Here is a 24,992-nt window from a genome sequence, read left to right on the forward strand (position 1 = left end):
CTTGCCTCTTGGAACTACTTAGCAGTGATGACTTGGTTGCAGTCCAAGTTCTAAAGCACTGCTATTAGGGCTGAACCTGAGGGAAGGCCTACACTTGCCTCTCCCGTTGTGATTAGGACAGGGAAAATGTGAACATTCTCAACTACAGGTTGCCATGGCGTGACTTGATAGCTTGAATTGGATCCTGGATTGTAGTCTTGACCGGTTACATACAGCCAAAATGCCTAATACAGAAATCCAGTCCTCTGGAAAGGGAACTGAAACTGACCTCGTTACATGCCTTTCGGGGTTTAGAAAGGGAAAATGGTCGGCCTGGTATTGGGATCTCCTTTGCAGTAAGAACTGGCAAAGCTTTTCTTTCCTAAAAAGTTTACCTCTGCCAGTACTTCTAAACTGAAGTTGCACTTTCTTCCCAGGCATGTCGTTTTGACTTTTTTTCTAATTAGTGGACAAGGGAATGGAAGTTCAGGGACATACCTAGGATGTCTGCTGGCGCAGGGAGGTGGTGTTGCCCACAACCATGGTGGTGGTTTTCAATGAGGCTGCTTTCTCTAATAGTAAACGCCACTGAAGAGTGCAGGGATGACTTAGCCAGCAGGGGGCCTCTTCTCTAGGCTTTAGAGAAGAAATTGAAGTTTTTTCATCTTTGGACTTTAAGTGCCGTATAGGAATGAGGTGAATTTTGTTTTTTAACCAAAAAAAGCGGGGAAAAATGTTATAAAAGCAACACTTTATTGTTTGCATCCCTCCCTCACACCATGGTGTTTTAAAATGAAAAAGCCTACACTTTTGTATTAAAAAAACCCCGTTAAAATAAAATGAAAAAAAAAAAACGTTGGCCTAGTCATTTGTGTGAAGTGAAAAGCAGTCAGGGATGGCAATCGAGTAAGACCACTGAGGCTGATTTTCAATCCTTTTACTGAGGAGGAAAAAAATAATTAGTATTTTTGTTGTACACGGAATAGCGCCTAAAGCAGATACTTATATGTCTTGCCTTAGTCGCACGCACTCCTGTTTTATAAAGCTATAGGACAGAGCAGAGGGGAGCTGGGGATGCAGAAAGAATGACAACGGCCACAGATGGCGGTTAAACACTTTAGTCCCTGCAGCAAATCAGAAAGATGCCAGCCAAGTGACTGGCTGGTGACCCTGCTACAGATGCAGGTGAAAAGGTTTGATTCTAAGGGAGTGAGTAAAAGTGACACGCACTCTGGGCCACAGGTACAGTGGGACAGTTGAAAGGGAAGAGGGGTGGGGTATGGCCCATTCTGCTACTTGTTGTCACACAAGCTAGAAAACCCTACCCCTCTCTCCTGAGGGCAAACCTATATCCCACCCATTTCCTTTGCTTACCAATATCATATATTCCCCCCGAAAAGAACTGCGGTCCTGGCTAGATGCTCCACTCCAGGATAAGGCTGAGCAGCCCTGGCACTAGACTGCCATGTTTATAAAGATAGAAGGAGAGTCAGTGGGGATGATGAGAACTGAAGTCTTTAAAATAAAGTAGAACCCAGAGAAAATTCAAAAGCTGCTGACACACATGTAGCACCAGCAACCAGTCCTTGCACTTGTCTCCCCTGTCCCAACAACCCCCTCTGGGGAAGGGCTACAGAACTGGGACAGCTCTTTCCTGGCAGTCTCTTGCTGGTCCCAGGGTGTATGACCCAGGCAGTAAGGAGTGTCCGTCTGAGGCTGGTTTGTGCAGGAGGGCACATTAGGTGTCCTTGAGGACGTTGATCTTGGCGCAGATCTTGAGGGCAGGGCCCAGTTTGATGTTCATGGCACTCATAAGGTGTTCTTCTTTCAGTAATAAAAGAGCCTGTCCATCAATCTCCTGGGAGCGAAATTCTTCTGCAATCTCTTGGCAGCCTAAAAGGAAATGGTGGGCATGTCAGAAACTGCATGGAGAGAGGTGAAGGGGGAAATAAACTTGCCTAGTCATCAACGGTTAGCCCCAAAGTAGAACTGACTTTCTCTAAAGTCAGTTGTAGAAAAGGGGGGGGGGGGGGGGGAAGAGAAGCAAAATGAATTTAGGCAACTAGATATCCAAGAGGGGAAAAAAAAACAAAGTCAAGATAAAACTAAGTCTAGGTCAACCACTACACACAGCCTGGAAGGAAGAGCACGCTTTTGTTACCATGGCAATATCCAAGTAAAGAGCTTTGTGAGTTTCACTTAAGAGACCAAGATTACAACAAACAGCAGGACATGATTGTTCTTTTCTGGAGAAAGCTATCCTTTCGTAAGAATAGCTTACCAACAACCTGCCTTAAGAGAAAAGGCCTAAACAGCTCCTTTAAAGGGTCTCCATTGACAAAGTGCTCTTTTATATCCATGTTCGGCATAAAAAAATAAATGTTCTCCCCAAGATTTTGGTAAGAATATCATTGCACAATCTGAAAACTGCGGAAGTCCTGGCATGGTAGCGAATGATGTCAACCCAGAAAGAAACCAGGAAATAAAGCAGTGGGCAAATAACTTGAATACATGCTGTGTACTATCATACAAGTCATGCACTTCAAAATAACCTGTTCCCTGATAATGGCCCACATGGAATGGCCTAAGGAAAACACATCACTACGCATCAGCATGTCCTGGGTTCTGTTAAAGGCCCCAGTACCTTGTAGAGAAGCAATAAACTCATACACCTCCTCGACACTCCAACGACTTGGGTTACTGGACAGGAACACGGGGTTGATGCCATGTAGTTCTGGTGTTGGCGGAGCTGTGTTGGAATTCCCCAGGTCACGGTCTCCATGCCCAGCTCTCACGGATAAAGGCCCAGGAGATGTTGGAGAGAGTGCTTCATCATAACTCGAATTATCTGAACCCCGGCTAGAGTCCTCTTGACCCTGTCAGAAAAAGAGAAAAATAGTGAAGTCGATAACTTAGTGTCTTGAGTCTCACCCTCCCTAAACTGGTTGGAGTTAACATTGGGCACAGAAGAAAAATTAAACTTAGCATTGCCTTTAAGTATAGTGATTTTTTTATTCTTCCCTTATCTATATTACTAACAACTGGTCTAAATGATCTCTAGGAAAGTATGTATTACGGGATTAATGGACACGTGAACACCAGTAGTCAGGTCAGGATGCCTTGAAATCTGTTGTAATGCCATCCAAAGCCTAGAGTTTTAGACACTCCTACTGGGGAAGGGGACTGCTCTGTAGAGGAGGGAGCAGCTCACCCGATGGCGTTTGCCCTGGATCTTGGCACGGGCGATATCGGAGGAGCTGCGCCGAGGCCCCCGCCGGCGAACTCGAGCATAGTTGGCTTCCTGAAACTCTTTCATTTTTTTCCTCTTCAATCGGAATTGGTGGCTACAGCTCACATTGTACCTAAAGGAAAAAGTATGTATAGATGCCAAAAGTACCGATACCAAGCCCTGAAATGTGAACTGTTCCCATCAGCTGATCTGGGGAGGGGGTAATAAAAGCATGTCAGCCGTGAGATGATGCCAGGGAACAAGTGGGACAGTGGATGTAGGGACCAGGCTGAGGCAGAGTGGAGCCTGTAGTACCTCTTGGCACATGTCATGGAACAAAACCTCTTGGAGCCTCGGAACTGCTCTGCAGGGGCGTACTTCCCACAGTACTCGCACTTCAGGAGATTTGCCTTCTTATCTAGTTCTGAAAGACAAGAGCTGCCAAGTCACCATCAGTTTCCGCTATCCCTGGGGCTAGACTACTCATCAGGGACGATTATATATACCTCATAGTTCTCTCAAAGATCTCCACAACCTAACAATCCCTAGCACAAAGTTCGTCATCTATAAAGAGCAGGTGGAGATTATACATGAAAGAATATTAGCTATGAGTCAATACTTAAAGCAAGGGGATTGGAATGCGGGAGTTCATTCATTATTCCCTTTATTTGTCCTTCAAGATCATACAAAGTTTCTACGTTCTCCCACCTTAAAACCAGACTATTTCCATTCTGAATTTCTCTTGCCAATTGTAGGCTAATTCAAACTCTCGGATTCCAGACATACTTCATTTTTTAATGGGAAAGAACAAATATACCAAAGCCTAGAAAATTGTCGATCCCTTTCCAACAGAGATTTCCAAAAGCAGCAAAGGAAATAAATAAAAACAGTCTAACTACAGGTTCTGGAACCTATAGAATAAGGAGAACAGCATAGTAAGGATACACATGTCTTAGTTTCGATCATTTTCTAAAGAATAAAACCTTAAAGAAAAAAGTTATCTTAGGTTCATATACATACTGTTAGAGTACGGTTTCTATGTCTAAATAAAAGGCTTGGTAAACTGGACTGCTAAGTATAAGGTTGGTCCTCAAACCTGCCAGTTGTTCCATGGGAGAAAGATGAAGCTATCGGCTCCCATAGATTTACAGCCTCAGAATGCGCCAGCAGGGTCGCTGAGTCGGAATGAACTTGTGGCAGTGGTTGGTAGGGAGGTGGATGAATAAGAAGCTCTTAGCTCTGGTGGGAGTGGTTAAAGTGTGCAGCTGCTAAGAAAGGTTGGCAAATAGAACGAACCCACCAGTTACTTGAACTCCCCGTTACTCCTCAGAGGGAGAAAGGTGTGACAGGTGCACAGCCTTGGAAACCACATGTAGCAGTTCTACTCTGTCCCACAGTCCATGAACGGATAAACTTCATAGACATGTATTTTTAATGACCAGCTAGTGTTTTCTACCAAGTCCTCAAACACATATCCAGGAGCCTCCAGCCCCCAAGGGGTTTCTCAGTACTCACCTGCAGATGGGCTGTCCCCTCCCAAGGGTCCCCCTGACGGATTCTCATTCGGTTCTGTCGGGAGACCTGTCTGTAGTGGCTTCTCCGACTCCTTCAGCAACGGAGAACATCCCACCTGTCCCACGAAAAGTTTACAATTAGGCTACTTCTTTCCTACCTCCATGAGTTCTTGCCATCATCCTGCCTTTCTTTGCCTGTATGTGAATTAATGACCTAGTCTGATAAAGACAGAATCACTGACTTGGCAATTGGCTTTTTCAGACAATCCATTCAGTGGTATCCCTAGGATGGGCGTTAAGATGTGCAGTAGTAACCCACGCACACTCCCATGGACCTCCCTCCTCGCTTTATCAGACCACACAGAGTCCTTACTGTTTTAGTATTCATTTTAATCTGATTAATGTGGTATAGTTATAAACTGTTAAATAAATGTAATACCCTGAGATTATATGAACACAATATTTTATGTAAAATCTTACGTTAAATTACATTATTAGCAATTGAGCAGAAGTGGTTTTTTTTTGTTTTCTTAGCTACAATCCATTATCACAAGTTATTAGTGTAGATTCACAAATAGTAATCATAACATTATAGCTTAAAACACCAGAAATTTTACAAAGTTGGCAACTATAAAAACACTAGCAGCAACAAAAACCAGAGCTCATGATTGTAGCACACGCAAATAAAACCACGTGACTGAATGTGCCACAGAGCGTCAGAAGACTGAGAAAGCTGATGAACGGTTTCAGCCATGTAGGTCGGCTGATACATGTAAGCGGGGCTTATAAAAACGCTTGTTTTAATAACTAACCACAGTGATTTTTTTTTTTTAGTAATTTCTGCTTCTACTAAAGCCACTGGACAAGAGGTGCGTGCCTAGCTCCTGGCCCTGGTCTTTTCCTTGCTAAGGTGCACAGAATGCCCTAGAATGCAAAGGCACTGGGTTCTATTCTTGGTTTCACACAATTCCAACATGACAGCTCTCTTTAAAGAGTCCACCTTCCTTTTCTTCTCTTTCCAACACTTTTCTCACCACCACACTCCCCTTTCCTCCTTTGTAACGACCCGATGACCGCACAATCAAGCCATTCGCTAAGAAACAGCTTTGTGCCTTATGTCCTTAGCACAATTTGAAAAGCCAATCAAACCAAGTTGCACTCTTTATCAGTCCCACTTTATGGCCCTGCCCTCACCGGGAAAGGTTCTGCTCCTTCCTGGATAACGAAGCCTTCAATGATGTGGGTAAGAATCTGGGGCTTCACAATGGCCTGTGGGGGTTTAGAGTCCCCCATCTGCCTGGACACCATGGCAAGTGTAGGAGGTGGTACTGATGGGGCTGGGGTCAAGGTTCCGAGTTCACTGCTTGGGGTATTAGCATTTATACCAGCCAATGGCTCAGCTTTCTCTGGAAAACAAAGAGATTAAGGAACAGATATGGAGTGGCATGATTGATCCAGGCAGATCTACAAGAACACATCTTTCCCATTGATGACTCACTCAGGTCTTTTGGGGAGAACAACTCATTTGTCCAATTTCAGACCCTTTACACTGAAGTAGATTTTAGATTTGTGTTTTGGCTCATTCTTAACTGTGTACTCCCAAGAACATTTTATTTTAGATGTAAGTCACTTACCTCCAAGACTGTTCTTCTCCTCGAGGGCCTTGGGGCTCTCGGCTGCTGGAGATGCCTTAGCAGGAAGCATTGAAACCAATGTAGAGACATCTTCTCTCTCTTCTTCAGACTCAGCCTTGCGTTTGACAGCCAATGTCTGGGGTTTAGCCTACATAGTTTATCAAAAGCGGGGAAGAAAAGATATCAGGATTTTTGATGCGAGATAATAAGAGAACATCTCCTTATTCTATAGTCCCGTTTCTCTATATCCTATGGTCATTCCCAAAAAGTATTATCGCCTACATGAGGCCAAAAGAAAATGTAGTATTATTCAGTCCTGACTCAGAATTCAAGATGCTGGTTTCAGTCAAGAACTGATCTTCTGAGAGAATATAAAAGCCTTGGTAACATTAAAGATGCTCTTCACGTGGACCACCAAGCAGGGCTGAGATGAGCATGCTACCATGAAAAAAAAACTGATGTTCTATAAAAGATTCATTTGATCTAAGCTATTTTGACCTAGCGTTTAGAACAGACTAAAAAGCCTAGAATAATTTCAATAGCAAAGTAAGAATGTGAAAGAGTATGAGGTTCAGCTATGCACACTAATGTGTTTGTCTCCTCTCACAAAAGTAGAAGGTAAGTGCCAGTATTAATCTCAGTTAATACCCCATTAATACCTATTAAGGTCTACCTCCACCAAATCTCTTCCTGTCTACTCTCAAGGTGACAAGTGTCTTTGAAACCACCAGCCATCACTCACCGGGAGGTGCACAGACTGCATGTAGAAGGCAGCAGGAAGCGGAGCTACAACGGGTGAGGAGGTTGTTGCACCGCCCTTTACAGCATGCGCTGTCCCCTGCGTGGGGGCAAGGGTCATCCCAGGGGCCAATGTGGGAGAGCACTCCTGCAGCGCACCAGGAGCCTGGGATGAAGGTGATGAGGCAGCCAGATGGGCCTGACCAGCTGACTGCACTGTCCCTGGCATTCCCCGCGAAGTGGGCACAGCAGCTGCCAGCTGTGCCAATCCCAATGCCTGTGCCTGGGCTGTACCTGGCTGCCGGGTACCTACAACTTGCACCGGGATGTGAGGTGGTGGTTGATGGGTAGCAGACATCTTAGCAGCCCCTAATTGAGGAGGCTTGATCGGTGCTACAGGGGGTTTGGATTGGATGGGGATGGGTGGCTTGGGAGTTGGGTCAGGTGGGAGGGACAGAGGTGAAGACTGCAGCATGGGCTGAACAACCAGGGTCTGGGCTTGCTGCTGGGCCTGGGGGGGTGGGACCTGCTGAGTGGGTGGGACCTGTGGTGGCTGAGGGGCAGTGAGGGTGGTGGCTTGCTGCTGCTGCTGCTGCTGCTGCTGGGCCAGCTGGAGGTGGGTGGCTGTGTGGAGAAGCTGGGACTGCCGGTGCTGGAACTGCTGCTGGTGGTGGATAGCAATCTGCTGCTGGATCACCACCTGCTTCTGCTGCAGGTGGATCTGCTGCTGTTGCTGGATCAGCGAATGGGGCTGGATCTGGGTGTAGGTGGCTACAGGCACAGGCCCACAAAACAGAGAACAGAAAGTAACACTACAAAATGTAAAATAAATCATCTTTCCCGATTCTAACTAGTTTCAGACTCAGTGAACAGAAATCTAGCCTGGGAGGGGAACTCAGATCCCCTCATCCTTATTCCTCCTTTTGAAGCTGACCGGCCCAGCTCTTCTAGCCTTCAGGGCCTCAAAACAAAGGTGGTCCTTGGCTCAACCACTTGGCAAGCCTTGCACTTAGGCTTTTATTTTCCTGATAAACGTGAATCTCCTATCTTAGTTACTCTGTCCTCAGCAAAGGAGAAGGGCTCCATGCAGATCGGGAAAGTTTCAAGGCTCTATCCGCAGCACCTTCTCGAGAGCAAGGGGAGGCAATTCCATCCATCAGAATGCGGAGGATGAATGGGTACTGGGAATAAGGAGAAGGCAAGACAACTTGTAAGGTGCCTGCTATCTTGTGCAAGCAGACAAAAACCAATCTGCTATCTGTCCTCTGCTTTGGCTACACTTCTGGATTTTTCTCTACTACTCCAGTGCTGAGAGAAGCTAGGAAGAATGGAGATAAATAAAAAGGGCTCTAGAGATTTCGGACAACTCACCTGAGCTAATAAGAGTCTGGCTGGGAGCAGGTGTTGCTGTCCGTGTCAGGTTCATGCCCACGTTCTGACCACTCCCTTCTGTTTCTGCCTTCTTGGCTGCTGCACTTTCTGCCTCTGTCTGGCTGCCCTGGCTCACAGTCACTGTTTGGGCTGTAGGCAAGGGCTGTACCACGCCTGTGCCTTTTCTGGGACAGTTTCCACCACCCATTCCTGAAGAAGGCAACTGACCCAAGCCCCCAGGGGCCTGGCTACCTCCACCTGAACCCATGGATCCTGGGATGCTATTCCCACTGCCTCCACCAGCTTGACTAAGGTTGAGAGACTGGCCGGTGGCTCCAGAGGAAGCCTGAGCCACAGCGAGGGCCTGGCTGGAAGCCTGGGAAAGGCTAGAGGTAGGAGAGGCTCCAGGAGGAATGGCCTTCTGAGTTGAGCCTTGTATTTGGGTTCCTTGGGCTGAGGCCTGTTGGTTCCTCACTGCCAAGTTCTGCACCTGGAAGTTAAGAAAAACATCGTTTTTTAAATTTCTTTTTTAAAAACCACATAGTTTGGAAAAAGGGGGCAGAAAACATTAAAGTCCAAGACTTCCGTGTAACAAAGACAGCTATTCAGTCATTCCACAGCCCATCTCGACTCATGCCACTACCTTGTACAATGCACGTTGTTAAAGGCCTACCGGTCTCCCAGGGAAGGACTTGGGATTTTTCTCAGTTTCCTTCATTCACTATCAAATATTTCACTAAACTTGGTCATTTGTTTCTTCAAAACGTCCCTTGGAGGCACAGTCAATGAATGGAAGCCTCTTGGACATGACCAAGCACCTCACAGAACAAAGTTCCTAGGCTCAGGAACAGGGACTCTGTGAACTGCTACGTGAACTGGCACGATATAGTTGACAAACACAATGAAATGGTGTGGGGCAGCCTGCTTGGGTGAGTAGCAACCGGAGTCTTAGAAGCTTGGGGCAGCATCTAAGACACAACTGTTGGTCGCTTCCTGCCTAGAGCCAAGAAGAGTGAAGAAATCACAACTTGGGAGAACTAAGGGACCACATGAACCAGAGCCTGCGTGACCCCGGCCAGACAGTGCCCTCCTGCCACACCGGGCCTCTCTGGCTGGGTCACAACCGAGTCCAGAACAGGCCGGGAGAACACGAAGAACAAAAAATCAAATTCTGAAAAAAAAGACCAGACTTAATAGTCTGACAGAGACTGGAAGAAGCTCACAGACTCTGGTCCTAAGACTAACTCTTCCAACCTGGAACTGAAGTCATTCCTAGTCATAATAACTAAACAAAAGATAAAATGAATAATTCAGAACATGTTTCCTTAGAACAATCAGTTACACAGATCAGTAGAACAACATTTTCCCCAAAGCAAGTTCAGAGGAAAGAAAATAGGGGGAAACGCAGGGAGGAAATGGAAGAACACAGCCTGGACATGTGATCAAGGTCATGGCTCACTTTATATCCCAACACAGAGCTGGGAAACCATTGGCTCAGTCATTTTACCCAAAGCACAATCCCTGCACTACCACCCCCAATGACCCCTTAGATGTTTACCCTTTCCTCTCCATTCAGTCCACATCCACCAAACACCGAGAGAATGCCTCCCATGCTTCAAGTACTGTGCTGGATAGATACCAGGAGTGCAGGAATGAACTACATAGTCCTGCCTCTTAGTAAGTACATTTTAGTAGAGGAGGAAGACCCCCAACCTTGCTGAAAATCACTAGTTACACTACGATAAGTATGCACTAAATGAAGAAAGTGCTGTGGAAGTACAGGGGGGAAAGATCAAAGTAGGGAGATCAGCTAAGGTATCCCAGAAGAGGGGGGGTTTCAGCTGAGGCACAGCTGAAGTCAGTGAAGGTGGGGCCCTGAGGACACAGCTAAGAGCATGTCAAGGCCATGGAGCCAGGAGAAAGCAAAACACTCTTGGAGACTCACCAGCTCAGTGTTTAGGGGGTAAGTTTCTGGGAATGGCAAGACATAAAGCTAGGAAGCTGGGCTGACGACAGGGAGCTATAAAGGTGCCAGATCACGGACAACCTAGCGTATTAAAATAAGGAGAGATTGAACAGATTGAACATTAATTTGGAAAAAATTCAGATTCATTGCTGTATTCTCAACATTTGACCCAGTTCCTGGTACACAGTTAAGGATCCCCTTACATAGTGCAGGTAGAAGTGTAAATCAGTACCACCGCTTTGGAAAAAGATGACATATCCTAAAGGTGTTGGCTACTCACACACCTTATAAGCCAGGAATCAAGAAAAATGTTTGCCCACATTCAACTGGAGGCCTGTATAACCATTTACGACAGCTCTATGGACGATAACAAAGTCTAGAAATAATCCAAATATCCGTGAACAGAAGAAAAGATGAATGAACTACAATATATACACACGATGGAATTTTTAAAATCAATATGCATAAACTGTAACATGCATCAATGCAGGTGAATCTTGACACCATGAAGAAAGCGTCACATGGGCGGACTGGTCGTGTGCTGAAGCTGGGTAGAGGTACATAAAGATCACTATATCTTTCTGTTTGTAAATGTCTGACATTTTCCAAAATTAGACTCCTTCTTCCAAACTACGTTTAAGTGCGATCAAAGTGTACTACAGAAAGGGAATCAGAATGAGCTTTACAATGGGTAGGGACAAACAGGAGACAGAATTAGGAACTGCTCGCTATGTGTGTGTTTTAATATTGATAAAAAAAGGGGGGCCATAAATGGACTAATTATGGCAAAGTATCACGAACCAAGGATTATGACAGATCTAATTCTGTGTACTAGAGATACATTAAAAATACTAGTATTAACATTTCTCTTAAAAACAAAAGCTGAGGATAGTGGGGGAACAGGGTATTAACCCACCCACGGGGAGGGTATTATTCATGTCTCCAGAGGAAAGGGAGAGAGAGAGGGACCAGACCTCATCCCGGTGTGCCCTGAGGGTAACGTATCAGCATGGAGCACTGAACTAACAGAGAGGACAGCGGGGGCCAACTTTAATCCGAGCTATGTTGACCCGCTCCCTAGAAGAATGTACTACAGAGGAGAGCACTGAAGATATAGCTCAGGAAGAGTGGCAGGTCTGCCCAGACCACACAAGAGCAAACTAAGAGTGAAAGAGCGAAAAGGCCACATCGTGTCCACCAAGCCTGGAGGACAACATTCCTGCTCGGAAAAGCCAATGCACAATGTACAGAGAACCTTGGGCCGGCCCCCACGACTCTGACAGCGCGCGCGCACACACACACCGTCCAAAGAGCAGCCAGGGGAGCAAAGTAATGAAGTCAATGTACAAATGTGCTTGAATCAATAGATGTGTGGATTGTTAGAAGAGCTGTATGAGCCCCAATAAAATGATTCATTAAAATAAGAAACTTGATTAGATGGAGTCGATTAATTAGCCATAATTCCTTATATGATGTATTATAAACTGTAGCAGCTATGCATAAGATTATAATCCATTTTGAGAAAGTTCTGTTATGCTAATGACAGCATTAAGATGGGATGTATTCTGCATCTGTCTTACTAATGGGCTTGAACCAAGTCACCACTGTTTCAGTGGGGGCACGTGTTACTGGAGGACAAAAACCATTCCTTCATCAATGCCCTTCTCCAGTGTGTACAAATCCATCTCTGGAAGCAGAAAATGAAATCTCAGGACCCTCAAAGAAAATGAGCCATGAGTGGAACTATTTCCAGATGCCTCCCTGCTTGACAGTGGAAGCTATGCCACACACAGACTAGAGGCCAAGGCAAGGAGACCATGATACAGGGCAGAGGAATCACTGAGGACCTGAGATGCCTAATGATAGGGATTGCCTTGGGCAAAAGACCCTCTTTAATGTTTCCAAATCCTGGTTTATGGTAACCTAGTAACTTCCCTAATACACTCCCATAATTCTGAGTAGACTGTGAGTTGTGGGTGGCCATTCCAATGGCTTATGGACGCCAGCAGGGCCGGAAAGTAGAGTGCTGTGGGAGGAGCAGTTGGTGTCAGAATAGGGTAAAGGCGGCTGGAGGGTAGAGGCAAGTCTGAGCCCTGCCTCGTGGTAACAGGCCTTGGGCTGGTGGAGTTGGGTTCTCCTTCTCCAAAGGAGGTCACAAGTGGTCTGACTGCATCATTTCATCTTGCTATCACAGTGATGTAGAAAGATGAACTCAAGGAGACCAGTCCAGGGACCTGGTGCCACATCAATTCTGAAAATAGAAACCCCAGGTGTGTCCAAGTAGAACTGTGTGCCGTTTCAGTGGTAGCTCTTCTAAGGGGCCTCGCCTCTGTGCAACCCAGAACCTCTAACGGAGAGTGAGGAGCCATGCCCAGCTTACACCACCAGGGACCGCAAAGTTAAGGAGACTTGCAAGAAAACTAGCGCAGACATCCAGAGGAAAAATAAGAAGCTGAATTCAAGCAGGAGCAGTAAAGCGAAGGTAATTGTTTTTGTGAGACAGTTATGAAAAATCATCAGGTTTGGGTGCACACAACTATTTTTGGTCATTATATATCATTTATCTAATCACCTTCCTTTCCTTAAGGTCAATTTCAAACTTTCTGCTGCTCTCCCTACCCCCCTCCCTCTCGACTTTCTTTACACAGAGAAAAATCATTGCATGACCATGACTTCATCATTCCACCACTAAAATAGATAGATACATTTAGCTGAGTTAAGTAAGTACTCATCATCTCCCCTTTTCTCCCTTCTCCTTCCTCTCAGAGACCCGTCCTTTCTGTCACAGCCCCCAGCCCCAACTCTCAAGAAGCTCAGAATATCCATTTTATGCTCTTTTCAACCTCTCTTCTATTGGCTCCATTGGCTTCACCCTCCTTCCTCAATGCTGAACCCCTGTAGTCAGTCTTACTATCTATTCATGTACTTCACAGAGCCCTCTGCATTCGTACGACTTCAGCTCCACACTGCATGCTAAGAACCATACCTATATACATACATACATACATACATCTCTAGAACGACTGACTCAGTACATCCTCCCTGGCACTTCCTAAGTGCATAGTGACAAAATTGAACTTTACTCTCAATCTACATTTTCTGTTTTTCTTTTCACAAATCAGACCTGCACATATCAGTTCTCATCGCTCACCTTTCCTTCAACTCCCTCACCCACTTGTTCAATTCACCTTCAATGATTTGTCTTTCTACATTTTCTCAACCTATCCATTTTTCTTCACCTTCTACCTGCCTAATTCAAAACCACCACTTTGCTCTGAGGGTTTACAACCTTCTTGTTTTCCCAAGATTTGTTCACTCTTCCCATTTACTCTCCACAGAGAAGCCACCATGGCCACTAAAAACACAAGCTCTTCGGGTCTACACGCGCCATCACCGTCTCCAGCCCCACTCAGCGACCCAGGGCCTCTGTCAATCCCTTGAACACGCCAAGCTCCTTCTCGGCTTGGAGTCTTTACTGGCCTGTCGGCAACCACTTTGCAGTCCATGAGTGATCCTCGCCTTACTAACTTCTACAGGTCCAAATTTTAATGTCACCTCCTTAAGGTCTTTCTTGATTTGCCCCCTTCCCAAGTCGAGATTAGGATCCTTTCCGTGTTTTCGGAGCACTCGGTCTTTTCAAAGAAGCAATTATGTCACCATTCAGTTGGCAACTGCTCAACGTCTGGTGTCTCGATGGCTCATAACCTCCAGTAGTGTAGTGATCATGGCCCTCTTGGACATTCAGGATGAAAACATGTCTGACACGTAACAGTTGACATTCTGTCCAACACTGGAACACTGGTCCAAGCACTTACTCTCAACTCACTTAGTCCTCAGGACAAATTCCAAGGTAGGTGTATTGTAGTATCTATTTTGTAGACACAGAAACTGAATGGTATTTGCTAACTGTGCAAGGTTACAAAGTAAACTCCAGAGCTGGGATCCCAATATCAGGCTCACATTTTTCACTATGACTGTCTGTCGCTCCACATACTGACACTTAAATGTCTGAAGACTGACTAGATGTGTAAATGGCTTTCCTGCAACCTTATCCTCTGATTCCATGCTCTTACCATCATCTAAAGGTCTTTCCTTATACCTTTAAGCAAATGAGTCTCTGAAACAGGCTCCCTAATTTCTATCAGTTTCTTCTACAAGAATATGTTCCTAGATGATTCCTCTGAAGTACCTTCCAATCTGCTATTCAATAGCCAGCAATGGCCCATGCTACCTCTGATGTTAACTAGACTTCATTTCCTTCGCTTTCAGGGTCTTCCTTAACAATGACCTACCATCAGGTCTGCTGTTTTCATGTTGTCTTCAATCCCCTGTCCATAACCTCACATTTACAAATAAGAACTAAGCCATCAAACTTGTGGAGCTATTCTCACTCCAAATCATCAGGCATCCGTCTGCTTCAGTGTCCTGCAGAGCCATTACCAATAAACACAGCCAACTCTTCTTTAAACTCATGTATACATTCAATAACATAGTCCAGCACTCTTCCTCTAAGCTATTGGAAATAAGACTCGTATTTCTTTTTAATGCTCCAAATTTTCTAGCTCTTATCTGAGTACCTCATGAAAGAATCAAAGAAAAGCAAAGACTCACGTAAACAACTAGTCCAAAAGACTAACAGACCATGTGAACCAGAGCCTCTCAGTCCTCTGGGACCAGAGGAACTAGATGGTGTGTGGCAACCACTACTGACTGTTCTGATTATGATCAAATGCTAGGTCACAGACAAAGTAGGATAAAAATATAAAACAAAATTCAAAAATCATAAAAAAAATTAAAATAAAAACTTACCTATTGGTCTGCCCGTAAATCTAGCCCTTAGATAATAATCAAACCTGAATCAACCCAATCCTGTAGCTCAACAGCCCATAAAGTGAGCCAGTGCAGAACATGCTTCAGAGAACAATCAACCATGGGATCGGGTACCGGGCATCAGACACACACAAAAATCACATCATTGTGAATGAGGGGGTGTGGAGTGCGGACACAAAGCCATCTATAGACAACTGGACATCCCCTAACAGAAGGGTCACAAGGAAGAGACGAGCCAGTCAGAGTGGAGTATAGCACTAGTGAAGCATACAACTTTCCTCTAGTTCTTTAATGTTTCCTCCCCCTACTATCATAACCCAATTCTACCTTACAAATCTGGCTAGAACAGAGTATGTACACAGGTATAGATAAGAGCTGGAAACACAGGGAATCCAAGGAAGAGAAACCTCTCAGGACCAATAATGAGAGTAGCAATACCAGGAGGGGCAGGGGAAGATGTTAGGGGGGCGGAGGGGGACCGATCACAAGGATCTACATTTAACTCCCTCCCAGGGGGACAGACAACAGAAACATGGGTGATTGGGAGACATTAGTATAAGACATGAAATAATAATTTATAAATTACCAAGGGTTCATGAAGGAGGGAGGATGGGGGAGTCGGGGGGGGGGGGGAAATGAGAAACTGATACCAAGGGCTCAAGTAGAAAGAAAATGTTTTGAAAATGATGATGGCAACAAATTGTGATAAGAGCTGTACAAGCCCCCAGTAAAATAATTTAAAAAGAACAATTGACCACTTGCTCAAAAACCATTTAGGAGGCACCTGGTGGACAAATGGAAAAGGAAACCCAGGAAGAAACACAAAGAGTGCCATGAGACTGAGGGGATGGACTGCAACAAATGTCATGAAACAAAATGTGTAATAATTGTTGAATGCGAAATTAAATTTGCTTTCTAAACTTTCACCTAAAACAGGGTAAGATGTTTAAAAAGAAAGAGTTCAAGAGTTATTTGCTAACTAGTAAACTAAAGTGACAAAAATAAGTTCCTAGTTTGGATCCATCCGTAAGAAACTAAAGATTCTGTCCAAATGTATATATACACAACTTACATATTTTGGGAGCAAGGCATGGAAAGTAACAGTGAGGAAGAACTGGACTGAGCACAGAGATGAACAGGAGAGCGCTGGACCAAGGAGACATGCAGGAACTCCTACATAAAGAGACCCGGCAATTCCGCATAGACTTGTCAGCTCTGCAGAGCTGTTTTTCAGTCCACTCTGCTTCCTTGAGTCAGGAATACGAGGAAATGGAAAGAGTGTCTAATTGCTTCTATGAACAAAGGCCTCTTTTGTCATGTGACCAGAAGAACTTGATGGTGCCCAGCTACAATTACAAAACACCTCGATGGTAGATTTTATGGCAGAATCCTGACCAAAAGGGGGAAAGTTCATAACTGAATGCCAAATTCCCACGGAATACAAATTTGCTAGAGCCACTGAGGCTACATGGACCCCAAACTGTTGCACTGAGATCATCTTTAAACCATAAACTGAAAATAGGCCCTAACGTCTTCAAACAAGAGCTTCGTTTATTTGGTAAAGAATGTTTTGAATTGGACATTGTGGCTTTTGTTGTTTTTCAACTATACGACATCAAATTGACAACGCAGACTGAAAGGTGAGCTACGAAGTACAGGCGCAGTGAGCTCGTGTTAATGGGGGCACTCCTTTAGAAGAGGAGGACAAGAATGGTTTCTATAAAACTTGAAGAATACAATCAGTCACTGAATTGTACACGGAGAAATTGTTGAATTGATGTTTTGCAGAGTATGCTTTCAAAAGCAATCACATACATACATATTATATGTGTGTGTGATATATGATATAATAAAGACTTTTAAAAAAAGCATCCATTCCCAACTAAAAAGTTGTAAGGAATTCAAATTCTATAGCATTAAGGCAAGGAAGGCCACAAAGAACTCTGCAATGGAACAGAGGGCGCATGCCGTCCATGGGCACTGCCAGTCCATGGGCACTGCCATCGTCTTCGGCAGGAAAGTGCTTCCCACTGACCTGATTTGCATCTGCATGCACTCCAGGAGACGGGGCAGATGGCACCTCCTGCTGAACTGCAGCCACAGCCCCGCTGGGCATCAGGATGAGTTGGGAGGCTAGAGGCACATTTCGGCCCAGGGTCCGGTTTACCTGCAACAGGTTTCCCAGCTGTGGCTGGCAAGGAGAGCAGGAAGAGCAGAGGAAAAGAGGGCACGAGGGAAAGGAAGACAGAAGAAATGGAAGGGAAGGATCACAACACAAAATAAAATGACGATGTTAAACAGCTAAGTCCTGTCCCTCGCCACGCCAACCCAGGAGCCTCTCAATCTCCATGTGCACTGGCTCATCTGGATGAAAACCTAGAATGTACAGAGAACTATAGACGGATAGCAAAGCATCAAACACAACAGCAAAGGAGTCAAGGCGGGTTTCAGAACAAGTGCTGACACATAGTAAGTAGATGAGCTGAGCTCTAACACGTAGGATTTCTGTACTTGAGCCATGGAATTGAAGGTTGGTCTGCATTTGACCTAATCTAGTCCAATACTAAAGCAAACACCTTGTAGCTTAGGATCGCGATGTCATTCCTCTACAGGCTGCTGTGAATACTGAGCATCACTTCTAGAGGTACTTAGGGTCTGGAAAGCGTGTCCACTTGTCTCAAAAACACTTGGTTAACCAAGGCCAAATAAAATGGCTTTCATTCAAGTCCTTGTCAGGGTCAAAACTGTCCCCCAAGACATGGTGGCTGTTTCTGTGGCTTACCCGTAGATACATCTGGGCCTGGGACTGGTTGAGGGGCGGGGAGGTGGTGTTCCCCAGTAGCACAGATTGGGTCAAGGTGGTGGCACTAGGAGAGCTCACACTCTGGGATCGGCTGATGAGCTGGGCAGCCGACGTGGTGGCCAGATTAATCTGTGCGGTACAGAAAAGAACCATGACTCAGAATGTGGGAGAAAGGAAAACAGACTTGTTCTCTGACAAATTCACAATGGCACACAGTGACGAGTCATACAGACAATCTTACTTTCATGGAGTCATAGGTAAACGATTAATAACCTCCTATCCTTATATGTCACCTTGGCTAATTTGAGAAATTACCCAAGTAAAAATGCAGCCCAGAACCACCCATAAACAGCTCAGAAGGTAAAAGAATGAAATGAAAGACACTTTCTGTTTCATTAAAGGGTCCAGAGATTAGTCTGTTACCTTTTGCTAATCTCTATCATTAAGAGTTCCTTCCTCTGTCCTAAAATCCTTAAGACTAAAGTTGGCTACATTCCCTGCTACCTCTGTGCTCACATAAGAGCAGAAAAGATTCACAGATAGCGAGAGAAACACTCAGATCAGCTGGGTGAAGCAGTTCAACCCAGCGACCAAGGAGCAGGGAGAGAAGGCCCTCAGAGAGGACCAGTAGTACTCACAGAGGCCTGGGTGGTGGTAGACTGCTGCTGTGTGGTGCTGGTGCTGGGGGAGCTGGCCTGCCGACCAGCAGCAATGGTGGCCTATTTCCGTCGGGAGAGAAAATGAGAAACAGCAGAGACAGTAAAGTGAAAGACTTTCTGTAATAAATCACAGCCCCCCCCAAAAAAAAAAACAACAAGATTTCAGGAAAAATCACAATGTCTAATCTGGATTATACAGGTGCCTCGTCATTGTCCTCAGGGCCCTCATGTCACCCTCCTGGGGCAGCATGTCCTCCTGCTTCCACTGGCTTTAGAGGCGAGAACCTTTGGTTGGTCACTTTGTGAGCCACGGGAAAGTCCATCCCAGGGCTACTTAAAGAAACAGAAGGCAAGCCACTCACGTAATTTACTAAGATGTCATTTTCAAAAGTAAAAGACACAAGTGGCATTAACTGAAAAAATTAACTAAACCCAAAGTATTAAAATAGTGATCAGTTCAACATGCAAACACTACAAAAAATTGCTAATAAGATATCTTGGGGGTTTTCAGCTTTGAGATCTAAAATCTTATAAATTCAATTGGCACAAGCTACATCTCTAGCACTTGATAGATGTCTAGAGCTAGAGGCTCCCATGTTGAGCAGTGGCGTAGGGTGTATCATTTTATCTCTAAAAGGTGACTTTCCTCTGTTTTTACTGCAATCCCAGAAGCTAAGGTCCACTCACCCTGTACAAGGGTGGTAGCTAGAGAGAGACGCCAGTCTGGCTAGTGGAGGATGGACAAGCCCAAGTCCCCAATCTACCTGATGAGCCTGTCCCCTCCCTCTCAGGCCAGCTAGCTGCTGACCTCTCACCTGCTGGACGGCGGCCAGACTGTGCAGCTGAGCATTGCTGAGCTGCTGATGGAGCATGAACTGGTGGAAATACTGAGCCGCGTTGGGCTGCCGCTGCAGTGCCTGCAGAGCCTAGGAGAAAGAGAATGCGATCATTTAGAACGGGTTACTCCAAACTGTGAGCTCCGTGGTCTCCTGCGAACGGCAGCCGAGGAAAGGAGAGCTATAGAGGGAAAAGGGAGAGGGGGCTGTATCATCAATACCCTATTTGTCCATTTTCATACAGGAGCTCAAAAAGTTCGTGGACAAGTTCCATTATCACTTATTGCACTTTTACAACAACTTTTTCAAGTCTGGCCTCCCCTCTATCCCATCCCTTACATTAAAAACCACTTCATTGATAGAGTGCTCTGAACACAGAGGAAGCATTCAGTTCTGACATGGCCTCCTCGGATCTAAAGAAAAGAGTAAAGCAGTACCACTTACATGACCCCTTACTGCCCAAACCCAGGCCTGGAAATGCAGGCTAAAGCAAGAGAAAACTGATAGTAGACAGGCTGAAAGTACAGAGGATGCTGACGAATGTTCAGAGAAGAAGAAAAAGAGGCCATATGTTACTATAATAAAAGTAATTAAAGGTCTTACAGGGTCAGAAATAATGAAAAATACAGCAAATCATAGCTATGAAATATTTAACCAAGTAAAGTTCTCAATTCGTTTAGCATATCAAGTCAACTGATACTCAGACAACTAAACTGGACTCTTCCCTGGGGGGACAGACAACAGAAATGTGGGTGAAAGGAGCCATCAGTCAGTGTAAGACATAAAAAAAATAACAATTTATAAATTGTCAAGGGCTTGGGAGGGAGGGCGGGAAAAAATGAGGAGCTGATAACAAGAGTTCAAGTAGAAAATGTTTTGAAAATGATGGCAACAAATGTACAAATGTGCTTGACACAATGGATGTTTGGATGGGTGGATTATAATAAGAGTTGTATGAGCCCCCCAAAAAATGATTAAAAAACTATACTAGAGTCCAGTCTAGTGTTATCTGAATTAACTACATTCCTACTCTACTTACGAAGACATTTTATTAAATGCAAAGCCAAACAATAAAAAAGACCTGAAATTCAGAGTTTGTTTAAAAATACAGAAAGAGGGGCATGATAGCTCCAATACTCAGGGTATTTGTAAGAAAAGGCCAAAGACCAAAAGCCTAATAAACTCACGAAGAGAGCCCATTTCAATCTAGTTAAGTGAACTGAAGGACCTAAAAAGCTCACTTGCGAGACTAAACTGCAGTCTGTTCGCTCAAACCTTTATAAACGCGAATCAAAAGGACCTTAATAAACCACCTAATCCAATGCCCTACCCACCTCATTTTGCTGGAAAGGAACTACGGACAATTAACTTTCAACCTCCTTGCTGAGCCCCAAGCCACCACCTCAGCGATCACAGCTCCTTCTAGAGCTCAGCCTCACCTGCACTGCTTGCCGCTCGTACAGTGACATTTGAGCTATCTGGGGCCGAGAGCTGCCCCCTGAGCTGGAACTCCCATTAGTGGAGTTGGAGTTCTGCTCACTCTCTGTCTCCATGACAGAGTTCCAGGGTTCCCACGGCTGGTGCTCCGACTCAAGACCTAGGCAGAAGCAGCAAAGGGTTAAAAGGCACACCTTGATTCCAAACGGTCATTTCACAGTTTTATTCAAGATGCAATAAGGTTATCACTATTAAGCCCCGTGATCTTTCCGATTTTGGAATTACCAGAGCTGCAAAACACTCTTACAAATACCTGTCCTTTCCCCACGCCATCTTTCCAAGTTATAGAGTCCATGCGCAACAAGCTTTCCCTGGCTGCCAACACCACTAGCACCCCCCCCCAACCTTGAAAGTCATTAAATTAAATGGCCAGACGGGAAGACATTAACTCACAGTGCAAGGCCATAGAAGTTTGTAACAGATTAAAACTCTTTATCACGCACTTTATCTCAATCTTTATCTTTTCAGCAGCATCTTAACAAGAGTCACCACTGACTGAGAAACCATTAGGTGGTGTCTGTCATTGGGTAAGCTGCCTGTCCCTATTACCTCTCACAATGCTGTCAGGTAAGCAGTATCCCTAATTTACAACTGCAGAAAAGGAAGTATTCTGAGGTTTAATTAATTGTCCATGGCCATACAACTAATAAATATATTCTTCAAACAAAAAAATGAAGTGTGATTAAAGTAGTACCAGTCCATAAGAGTGCTTTACCATCTTCAGGTTATGAATGAAGGCCTCAGGATAAAGATATGTTCAACGGGTCATGGGAGGATTCAAAAATATTAAGTAGAAGAGCTAGCTTATAACTCCTAATGCCTTAAATAGTTGCCTGGGGTTCCAACTCAACTTACTATTACCTTACCCCCTAAGCCTCATTTCCCCATTTACAAAGACTCCACACCTGATAAGGCTATCAGTTAAATGTTATAATTAAGTGGCATACTGTAATATCACCTTAACAAATGGCTCTGGGGAGAAAACAAGGAGTGCGTAATACTAAAGGAAAATCATTAAAAAGTAAGAATCAACTTTTCGGTCTACTTAGGCTCAGATTTTACCTTGCAAGGACTTCACTAAAAATTGTAGACACAAGTTATAACACTTCTGTGAAGAAGAAATACACTCAATACAGCAACACTAAATGACAATAAACAATGCTTGCCTCTCTCACTCCTTTGTTAAACCTTAGAAACTACATTTCCTACTGGTCACAAGGCACTGGAGAAATCAGGTCAGCAAAGCACTATTTGGTTTAGGAATGTAAACATCTAACCAGAACTTCTGCTAAAGGCTGTCAACAATTTTCCTTGCTGAATGGATTTCTCATGGGATAGCATGTAAAACCAACAGCGCAAATAAAAATCAAACCACGGAGGCGTGGCAGTAAAGTTGAGGTCTCCTAGTTGATTCCCAGGATGAACTGATCACCAGCATTACCCTGCAAGAATTCTACCCATCGCTTTAGTTTCTTTGGGGACTAACAAATGTCACCGCAAACATGGAGACAATCCCAGATGAACACGGGAGAGAGCATATCGGCTTCAACTCTATCTTCGCCCCACATCTTTTGCCAAAATATCAAAGCACTAAACAGATACAGACCCATGAGTCCTCATTATCAGCATGTGAAAAAAAAGGGGGGGGGGTAAGGATTAGAGGCAGCATGGCAAAGTTGTCAAGATCACCGGACTTAGTCCACTGCATTGAGACTAAGACTGCCTTACCTCTCTCCCTTTACTAGCTATAGAGCGGCAATAATTCCTACATTTACGCGTGAAACGCCCATAAACTCTTTATAGCCCCAAGCGGTTTAGATTTAAATTCCGGCGGCGCCCCCCGCCACCCCCCCCCTGACTGGGACACGGGAGTAAGTTATTAAAGGGCCAGCTTAAAAGTCTCATTCATCAGCATGAACTGACATCAGAAGCAGGATGCCTGGATCCTGTGTCGGGATTTAGGTGCCCTGGAGTGGGCTCAGGCTCATAGTAACCATACGTACATCCCAAAGAATCCCGGTCCAGACCTGAACCGTCCTCCTATCGTTAGCACCTAAAAGCTATTACTTGGTGACTCGTGTTGGGGCCGTTAAGATTAAAAACAGAAAATTAAGACAACGCAAAGTTTGGGTGAATTTAAATTTTCGGAATGACACTAGCAGAGAGCGAAACAAGCTGATCCATACCTATCCCCAGGGTGGGAAGCCACAGTCCCCTTTGGGGTCTAGATTCGATTGCCTAGGGGCAGGAACTACTGAAGGACGCTAGAGCGGGTGCCTAAAGGGGATCTATGTGGTCAGTGGGTCTACTGAGGCAAGAGTGGGAGGAAAGCCATCTTCCTGAGCTTTTACAAAACTCTTGGCTTTGTAAAAAGGGATGAGGAAAATTAGGGGTGGGGTCGCCGGGCAGACTGTGCCAAAGAGATGGAAGTATTCTGAAAAACAGGCTTCCGAAACGCTCAGGAGTCCTAGTCCGATACAGAAAACCTGAACGCAAATGGGGTTCCAAAGGCTCCAACACCCCGGGGAGGCGGCAGGTAAGAGCGCGGTGTGCCAGGAGTGGACCGGCCCGAGTGAGCGCAGCGACGCGCGTCGGGGTAGCGGGGCGACCGGCAGGAGGGCGGCAGAAGTCCGGGCATGGGAGGCTGGGCGCCCCGCGGGCCACGGGAAAGCGGGGAGAGCACTAGACGGCATGCTCGGAAGGGAGCGAAAAATGAATGAGGACCCGGGTGGTCCGAGGCAAGCACGGAGACGGACGGACGGACCGACGGACGGACAGCCTTACGCACGGCGAAGCGAACGGCCAGAGGGCTAGGACGGGCAGCGCCGGAGGACCGCCGGCAGCGCTCGGCGCGAGAGGTAGGCAGGGAAAGGAGCTGGGGGAGGTACCTGGGGCGTCACACAAACGGAGGTGGCTCCGGAGACATCCCCGCGCAGCCAAGCCCCCGGAGGTCCTGCCCCGCGCCCGGCCCGCCGCGGGCGCCCGGTTACCTTCGCGCCCGGCTCGGCACCCGCGTCCTCCCGGGGGGCGTCCACTTCATGCGCTTGGGGGGTCCCCCGTCGCCGGCCCGGGCGGGGGGCTCCCTCGGCCTCCTCGGCGGGCTCCCCTCGCCTCCTCCCCTTCCTGGAGGGGCGGGGGCGCCGAGGGCGGGGTGGGAGGTGCCCGGCGCGGCCGCGGCTCCCCGCCCCTCCCGCCGCTCCGGGTGGGGGCCGGGCCGCGGCTCCGCCAGGCCTCCGGGGCGCGCTTCGGGCCTGTCACTTCCTCCCGGGCCGGGAGGGTGGGGGCTGCGGGCCGGGGGCTGCGGGCCGGGCGGGAGGAGGGGGCTGGCGGGGAGGTGCTTCCGGGGCAGCCGGACCCCTCCCCCGTCCCTTCCCCTCCCCTCGGCGCCCTCCGCCGCCCCCCCCTCCGCGCGCGTCCCTCGTTTCCTGCCGGAGCCCGTTGCCATGGCGACGCCGCTCCCGGGCCTCTGCGCCGTAGGCCCCGGGGTTTGCTCGTTGGTTGGCTGGGGGGATTTGGGGGTTTGGGGTTTTTTTTCCTTCCTCGCTCCGTCTTTCTCCTCGTGTTTCCCCTTCTTTCTCGCCGCGTCCGGCTAGTCGGTTTGAGAGACGACGCTGAGGTGGTGCTGGCCTCTAGTGGGGGACTCACCACCTTCGGAGGAGAGGGAGGTGGGAGCAGGGAGGGAAGTGACGTGCCAAGGGGGGAAAAGGGATTTTCTGGAGCTTCTGGGAATGAGGGCTCGAAAGAAAAGATCAAAAGGACCCACCGGCGGAGACGGAGAAAGAAAGCGAGGGAGGGAAAAAGCGCCAGGACGGCCCTGAAGAAGCAGCGGACGGAGAAGGGGGCTGGAGGAAAGGAGAGACGAGGGAAGATCTCAGAAGGACTAACAATGAGCGAGGGAGAGAGAGGGATTGTTTCATTTATTCTCTTCGCTCGCCT

General features: G+C 46.4%; 1 protein-coding gene and 1 long non-coding RNA gene across 5 annotated transcripts in view; one reads left to right on the plus strand and one right to left on the minus strand.

The window, feature by feature from the left end:
- Nucleotides 1-1,520: 1,520 nt before the first annotated feature.
- On the minus strand, nucleotides 1,521-24,413 carry PHC1 (polyhomeotic homolog 1). Of its 4 annotated transcripts, none has more exons than XM_075552088.1 (15): nucleotides 24,047-24,413; nucleotides 20,999-21,156; nucleotides 19,539-19,649; nucleotides 18,703-18,783; nucleotides 18,044-18,193; nucleotides 17,297-17,428; nucleotides 8,466-8,955; nucleotides 7,099-7,865; nucleotides 6,357-6,504; nucleotides 5,917-6,128; nucleotides 4,724-4,838; nucleotides 3,524-3,632; nucleotides 3,191-3,341; nucleotides 2,624-2,855; nucleotides 1,521-1,872 (listed from the first exon to the last, which is right to left on the minus strand). In XM_075552088.1, exons 2-15 carry the CDS (start codon nucleotides 21,110-21,112, stop codon nucleotides 1,718-1,720), a joined length of 2,967 nt encoding a protein of 988 aa, XP_075408203.1. In that variant the 5' UTR covers nucleotides 21,113-21,156; nucleotides 24,047-24,413; the 3' UTR covers nucleotides 1,521-1,717. The 4 variants fall into 4 exon arrangements, with proteins under 4 accessions (XP_075408203.1, XP_075408201.1, XP_075408202.1 ...); XM_075552086.1 differs by having other exon boundaries at nucleotides 17,297-17,452; XM_075552087.1 differs by having other exon boundaries at nucleotides 17,297-17,452; nucleotides 23,945-24,076.
- The window catches only part of LOC142450313 (uncharacterized), a 45,549-nt gene continuing 44,220 nt past the window's right edge, over nucleotides 23,664-24,992 (plus strand). The window contains exon 1 of the long non-coding RNA XR_012784933.1: nucleotides 23,664-23,914. This is a non-coding gene — a long non-coding RNA (uncharacterized LOC142450313). The remainder of the gene's footprint in view (nucleotides 23,915-24,992) is intronic.

This window comes from Tenrec ecaudatus, chromosome 6, assembly GCF_050624435.1.
Source record: "Tenrec ecaudatus isolate mTenEca1 chromosome 6, mTenEca1.hap1, whole genome shotgun sequence".
Taxonomy (NCBI): domain Eukaryota; kingdom Metazoa; phylum Chordata; class Mammalia; order Afrosoricida; family Tenrecidae; genus Tenrec; species Tenrec ecaudatus.

Excerpts from the sequence above, each read along its gene's own strand:
- PHC1 (XM_075552086.1), bottom strand. The coding sequence starts at position 21,112 with ATGGAGACAGAGAGTGAGCAGAACTCCAACTCCACTAATGGGAGTTCC. Across the intron at positions 8,956-17,296 it reads TGCATGCAGATGCAAATCAG|GTGCAGAACTTGGCAGTGAG; the intron begins GTCAGTGGGAAG and ends CTTAACTTCCAG. Across the intron at positions 3,342-3,523 it reads TCCATGACATGTGCCAAGAG|GTACAATGTGAGCTGTAGCC; the intron begins GTACTACAGGCT and ends TTTTTCCTTTAG.